The sequence below is a fragment of the Staurois parvus genome, unplaced genomic scaffold (genome assembly GCF_062004578.1).
Source record: "Staurois parvus isolate SC_StPar_1 unplaced genomic scaffold, SC_StPar_1.0 ptg000879l, whole genome shotgun sequence".
Lineage (NCBI taxonomy): Eukaryota > Metazoa > Chordata > Amphibia > Anura > Ranidae > Staurois > Staurois parvus.
Window position 1 is genome coordinate 961,445 of NW_028318675.1, and position 7,601 is coordinate 969,045.

General features: G+C 45.5%; 1 protein-coding gene across 1 annotated transcript in view; it reads left to right on the plus strand.

Annotated features, from left to right (window-relative positions):
* The window catches only part of LOC149443019 (uncharacterized), a 49,859-nt gene extending 42,799 nt beyond the window's left edge, over positions 1-7,060 (plus strand). The window contains exons 3-4 of the mRNA XM_089656001.1: positions 5,386-5,786; positions 6,039-7,060. Coding sequence (XP_089512127.1) covers positions 5,386-5,786; positions 6,039-6,582 — 945 coding nt within the window. The 3' untranslated portion in view covers positions 6,583-7,060. The remainder of the gene's footprint in view (positions 1-5,385; positions 5,787-6,038) is intronic.
* Positions 7,061-7,601: the final 541 nt, after the last annotated feature.

Sequence of the window (7,601 nt, forward strand, 5' to 3'; positions counted from 1 at the left end):
ACTCTCTTTTTAGTGCACTATTTTGTAACTCTACCAAAGAGTTAAGTCTGCTTACCAAAAGCAGCTACAGGTTATCACGGGTCTATATAGACAATACAGAATGATTCAAGACCTTCCCTCAACACAGGGCAAGAAAGAGCTTTTAGTCATAAAAAGACAAAAGGTTTACTTACCAAGTGAGGTGGGTGGTCATCCCGGGCCGAGCCCCCAGCTGAAAGGATGATTTTCTTATCCCCTCAGAGACCCAGTTTTCTTGGTATAAACTGTTTTTGCTAGCTTTCTGAGAAATAGCCGGACAAAGAAAGCTTCAGGGTCATGTTTTCTTTTGTTGATACATCCTTCAGCAAACTAAAACAGTTCCATTAAACTTCTAATATATCTGCAAAAAGCTAACTTATTACTTAAAATGGCGTACATCAACACAATGGAGGTTCTCTAGATCCTTTCAACTGAAACCTTTAAATACAACAAGGGAGTGAATAAGGTTCAGGAGGGCAGGAATTTCAATATGAAACCAAAATGAAGAACACGAGGACATGACCTCCAACTAACTGGAGGAAAGTTCACAACTAATCTCAGAAAGTATTATTTTACTGACAGAGTAGTAGATGCTTGGAATAAATTTCCAGTAGAGGTAGTGAGCCAGTGACAAATCACAGAGATCATCACAATAGTACACAATGAATGGTTATGAATGAAAGCCATTCATTGTATACAACTGTCATGTGATCACTGTGATTGGTCACAGCAATCACATGGTACTGGGCTGGCCAGGTACAATGATCTGTCATCTGGTGGACACAGCAGGTGACATATCAAGATACAGCAGAGCCACTAGACTTGGAGGACTTCATATGATGTCCACCCAGGATGGGAGAGATCCCGCTCAGCAGTCATTCTTCTATAGGCCTGGTGGGAAGCAGTTCATTACAGGGGACACTGTACAGGTTCTATATGTAGTCTGGGGGGTCCCTGTGGAAGTCCATGTGTGGACATTTCTACCTATGATAAATGACAGGCTAAACCCACCTGGAGACTTTCTCCACACCTGGAGTGTGCTGAGTTCTTGGAGAACGTCTACACAGTGTTTCCAGATTGGCTTTATCACCCCAACGAGCTCGCTCCAGTTCATGGATGTCATCATTATGTTTGGAGGATCTCACCAGTCAGGAGCCTTTCCTGTCATCCTACATGTTCCCTTCTGAGGATTGTTCTATCCTTCCAAACAAATGTATGAAATCATGGATGAGTCCTCCTTCTATGTGATCTAGAAGATCTTCAATCACAATGTCTTTATGGATGAAGTGGATGGCCCAGTTTATATATTATTTATTGCTTTACAGCTTTATTCCCTCCAGGATTCATTCTTTATTTATAGAACCATTCAAGGAAGTGTTCTTACTGTGAGAGATCTCCACCACCATTCCTCTGTGACCATTACATCCTTGTCATTTATGTCTAACATCTTCATTATGAGTGGATTGATAGATATCTTTATACTTTAGGATGTATTTTTGCATTTTGTTACCCAAAAAGATCTGTTTTGGAGGTCTCTGTTTTATTATGTATTTTGTTTTTATCTTGTGTTCTGTGTCTTTAAGGCTTTTCTATCTGTAAAAAATATATTTTTTAAACAGTTGGTTGCATAAGAGTTAGGTTTATTGTTTCTTACGTTTTTTTGATCTTCCGTGGTATCTCTGTAAGGTAGATACAATGCTGGAATGGTTATTAGGGGACGTTTCTCAGGGCTGCAGTTCCTCTGAACTCCACAAGATGGGGATCTCATTTCTCTCCAGACAGGACTTCTCTATTGGATAAATACAGGAAGTGATGTCAGGTACAGACAGGAAGTGATGTCAGGTACAGAAAAGAAGTTCCATGTGGTAAGAAGTACAATGGAGACATTGCTGGAAGTGGCAGCTGAGGAGGTAATTAGATGTTATTTCCTATTTACAACCAGTAACCCCCGTCATGTCCATCCTCTTCCTCCATAGTCATGTCCGTCCTCTTCCTCCATAGTCATTGTGACATCTTTTATGTCCAGTAGATGATGATACACACATATATAGTGTGGGAACACAGATGAACCCCTTCAGGGGGAGGAGTTGATGATAATATATTTGCTCCCAAAGCTGGCCTACATGGTTCAGTTTTATCGTTCAGCCAGCGGGATGACCATAAAACCTGAAGCAATTCCCCCATCCACACATTGGAGGTGGATGGGGGAATCCTCCCCACTGCACTCTTGTATTCTGACAATGGGGGGACACCTCCGCTCTCAGAATACACAGATCAGCACTGAAGCTATTGGCTGCAGCCGCTGGGGGAGTGGCTTTTATCCGGCAGTGGCCACACATGGATGGAAATGTGAGCGATCCCTGCTGAACCAGCTGAATTTCCATGGATCTATGGTCACCTTCAGTGACTTCCTCCCCTCCCCCTCATCTCCTTCATGATGGAAGTCATGCTGAGATCATCTCTCATTGGCTGAGCAATATTCTCATTTGTCTCTCAGCTCCTTCTTGCTATTCCTCGTCCTGCCTGTTGTTTCCTTGGATTGATTTTCTGTGTAGTGACCCCGGCTTGGTCTCTTGGATGCGCTCGTCTGTTGCTTGCCCTGACCTTTCTCCTGATTCCTGGATCTCCTCCTCATCTCTCCTCCATATCCTCTTACACAGCTTTTCTCCACACCTGCAGTGACCCTGGGGGGAGGAAACTTGGCACCAGCACACCGCCAAATCCATCCCCACCATTAGGGGCTCTGGAGACAATTGTCTGCTATTTACACTCCGTTCCTCCACACGTCACCTGATCACATGACAGCTTACTTCCACAGATTCCGGACAGATTTCTGGATGGTAAAGGTCAAAGGTCACTCTTCAGTTTAGGAGAGGTAGGACGCACCCAGGAACAAGAATTTGGTTTGCATGGGAGCCTCATTTAGAGGACCCCTCAAATCTCCCCATCCAAATGTCCCTCCATCCAGAGTCTATATGTCCTATGACATCACACTGACCTCACAGCTCCTCCCCCCAATGTCCCTCCATCCAGAGTCAGAAAATCCTATGACATCACAGTGACCTCACAGCTCCTCCTCCCAATGTTCCTCCATCTGAAGTCAGAGAATTCTATGACATCACACAAACTTCACAGTTCCTCCCCCCAATGTCCCTCCATCCGGAGTCAGAGAATCCTATGACATCACACTAACCTCACAGCTCCTCCCCCCAATGTCCCTCCATCCAGAGTCAGAGAATCCTATGACATCACACTGACCACACAGCTCCTCCTCCCAATGTCCCTCCATCCAGAGTCAGAAAATCCTATGACATCACAGTGACCTCACAGCTCCTCCTCCCAATGTCCCTCCATCTGACTTTTTTCTGATGCTCTTAGGATGTGGGGGCCCCTTGGTATCCTCACATGTAAAGTGGGACTGTTGGTCCTGCGTTGTATGTAATGACATCAGAATGCTGCAACAAGCCTATACCCTGCGTAGTGTGGGGGTCCTGTGGGGGGAATTATACCTCAGCCTGAAGTGGGGCTTTAATAAAATGGAGACCTGAATGGAGAGGTGAGGAGGATTCTGGGAATATCATTTGATGTGACTCTTTGTGTTCAGATGTAGAGTTTTCCTCCTGTGAAGTCTGGAGATCATATGACATCACATTGCCTCCACCTCCCTCCCTGATAGAAGAGAGAAAGAAGAAGAAGATTCTAGAAGTCACCAGAGAGATCACTGAGCTGCTGACAGGAGAGGTGAGCGGTGCCGGGAATTCTGGGACATTCTCCAGTAACAGACAAGGGATGTGTCTGGATGGTGACTGTATCATTGTGTGTGTCAGGTTCCTATAAGGTGTCAGGGTGTCACTGTCTATTTCTCCATGGAGGAGTGGGAGTATTTAGAAGGACACAAGGATCTCTACAAGGACGTCATGATGGACAATCAGCCGCCCCTCACATCACCGGGTAAGAGGAGACTTTATTGTAAAGGAGAGAGCAGTACGGAGGATCCACCTAGATCCCCCATCATCTGATAAACACATAGAAACAATGGATTCAGTCAGTGTGTGTGTTTCCTACAGATGGATCCAGTCATGGGAACCCACCAGAGAGATGTCCCCGTCCTCTGTATTCCCGGGATTCCACACAGGAAGGTCACACCATCCCTCACCATCATCAGGTAGATGATGACAATTATTGGTAGTTGTGATTTATACACAGCATGTTTGTTACAATGAATGTTTTATTATATCTTTCAGAGTGGAATACTCGGGGATGAGAATATTGATGTTAAAGAAGAGTATAAAGAGGAGGATGAGGAGTATGGAGTGATGGAGGAGTTTTCAGAAGGACACAAGGATATGATGGAGCCACCTAATACCAGGAACCCACCAGAGAGATGTCCCCGTCCTCTGTATTCCCGGGATTCCACACAGGAAGGTCACACCATCCCTCCCCATTACAAGGTTGGTGGGGCGGAGAGCATGGACTTGGGACAATATATGGATTTTTTATGTGACCTTATATTTTACAGATGATATTTTCTCTCATTTCCTTGATGTAGAGTGGAGATCCAATCGATATAGAATTTGAGGTGAAAGCAGAAGAAGAAGAGGCGTATGTGAGGGATGATCAGCAGTCTATGGAGGAGGATGGAATAACGGGGACATTTATAGAGGAGGACACTCCTACAGAGATCAGCACAGGTGGGTCATGAACACTAAATCCATTCCTCCACCCATACTGCTCACTGATTGGTCCAGAGTAGGGCGGGGACTGGGTGATATCAGCCTGTAATCCCCTGGTCACTTTCCTGAGCTGTGTTCCCCATCCTGCCTGCTGTGGGCGGAGTCCTGGTTTGGGGGAACCAATCAGCTCCTGTCTAGTAATCCTCTTTGTCTTTGTATTTTAGTCCATGGCTGGGAGATGAGGAAAACCTCCGAGGATTGTCTCACTTTGTCTCCAGACTGGAAAGTAGAAGATGAGGACATCACACAGTATAGTCCAGGAGAAAACCCGGCTCCCTCCAATGTCCATCCGGCACCACCCAGTGTAGATGGACCATCAGATTCCTCGTATCCTGAGGAACCTCAGACTGTGTGGGACCGGGCTGCCCTTCCAACAGGGAAGAGCTTCTCCTGTACTGAGTGTGGGAAGGGTTTCCATTATAAATACCATCTTAATGTGCATAAAAGATCTCACACGGGGGAGAAGCTGTTTTCCTGTCCTGAGTGCGGGAAATGTTTTTCATGCAAGTCCCATCTTTCTATACATCAGAGGTCTCACACAGGGGAAAAGCTGTATTCCTGTCCTGAGTGCAGGAAATGTTTTTCAAAGGAGTCCAATCTTTACACACATCAGAGATGTCACACAGGGGAGAAGCCATATTCCTGTCCTGAGTGTGGTAAATGTTTTTCAGAGAAGTCCAGTCTTTACACACATCAGAGATCTCACACGGGGGAGAAGCCGTATTCCTGTCCTGAGTGCGGGAAATGTTTTTCACAGAAGTCCAATCTTTACACACATCAGAGATCTCACACGGGGGAAAAGCCGTATTCCTGTCCTGAGTGTGGTAAATGTTTTTCAGAGAAGTCCAGTCTTTACACACATCAGAGATCTCACACGGGGGAGAAGCCGTATTCCTGTCCTGAGTGCGGGAAATGTTTTTCACAGAAGTCCAATCTTTACACACATCAGAGATCTCACACGGGGGAAAAGCCGTATTCCTGTCCTGAGTGCCGGAAATGTTTTTCATGCAAGTCCCATCTTTCCATACATCAGAGGTCTCACACAGGGGAAAAGCCGTATTCCTGTCCTGAGTGCGGGAAATGTTTTTCAAAGAAGTCCAATCTTTACACACATCAGGGATGTCACACGGGGGAGAAGCCACATTCCTGTGTTGAGTGTGGGAAATCTTTTTCTAATAAGTCAAATCTTTACACACATCGAAGATGTCACACGGGGGAGAAGACATTTTCCTGTCCTGACTGTGGGAAATATTTTCCTCAAAAGTCCAATCTTTACAGACATCAGAGATGTCACACTGGGGAGAAGCCGTATTCCTGTCCTGAGTGCGGGAAATGTTTTTCAGAGAAGTCCACTCTTTACACACATCAGAGATCTCACACGGGGGAGAAGCCATATTCCTGTCCTGAGTGTGGGAAATATTTTTCACAGAAGTCCAATCTTTACACACATCAGAGATCTCACACGGGAGAGAAGCCGTATTCCTGTCCTGAGTGTGGGAAATGTTTTTCACTGAAGTCCGTTCTTTACACACATCAGAGATCTCACACGGGGGATAAACCGTATTCCTGTCCCGAGTGCCGGAAATGTTTTTCACGGAAGTCCCATCTTTACACACACCAGAGATCTCACACAGGGGAGAAGCCGTATTCCTGTCCTGAGTGCGGGAAATGTTTTTCAGACAAGTCCAATCTTTACACACATCAGAGATCTCACACAGGGGAGAAGCCATTTTCCTGTCCTGAGTGCAGGAAATGTTTTTCACAGAAATCCCATCTTATTGCACATCAGAGATGCCACATGGGGGAGAAGCCGTATTCCTCTCCTAAATGAGGGAATTGTTCCTCACTGAAGTCCTGTCTTCCTGTACATCAGGGGTCCCACACAACCCTGGAGGTGTATTAGTGCCTTGAGTGTGGGAAATGTCTTCTAGATGAATGTTGCTGGACATCCCAGCTCTCATGTGGGGAAGAAGCACACCCTGATATACACCTCAGATATACTCCATGGCTGATCTTCATCATGGAAGAAACAGTTGATAAGGAGATCAGAGGCCCCCAAAGACATGGATGAAGTGCAGTAAATGTCGGGGTGCAGAGTGGTCAGTAGATCCTGGAAATGAAGGACACAACTTCAGCCCTTCTTGGGTGTCGGAGTTGCGTTTCCTGATAATGATATAGCGGGTTACAGAGCTAGAAGCCGGGAGAGCCCAGATCTCATTATCGGGGAACTTTACACAGACAACAAGAACTTCTGAAGTTGATGTCCTTCATTTCAAGGCTCTACAGAACAGTGGTGACCCCGAAGCATGTCTCTGTCTTCAGTCCATCCTTCTCCCATCCCCCAACAGGAGGGAAGGAGAACTCCGCCCCAAACTAGGGGGGAACTTTCCTCTCATTATTTCCCTTTGCTTCTGTGTGGGTTTGGGTGGTTGGAGGAGTGCGGCACGAGAGGGAACACAGCTTGTTGTTCTATGTCTACATATGGGGTCTGGGTAGAGGGGATCCACCAGAAAATATTTCTACTCTTTGATTTTGTGCAAATCGTTTCTGTTTTCACTTTGAAGGGCGATATTATGTGTGGTTTGTAAAAGGGATTGGCCCAATAGATACCACCCTAATAGATGACCTAATATATGACCAGCATTCATTCAGCCATGTCCTATGTTGATCTTTTCATACAGGGATTTCCTATGATCATTGGCTCCATTTAGTGGCCATAATGTGGTATTGAACTGTTTTTCATGATTGAGGTATTTTGGAAGTAATACATCATTATGGCCACTAGAGGGAGCTGATGATTATAGGAAGTCACTGAGTTTGTTAAAATACGGCCAGAATTTGTCAAGGCTG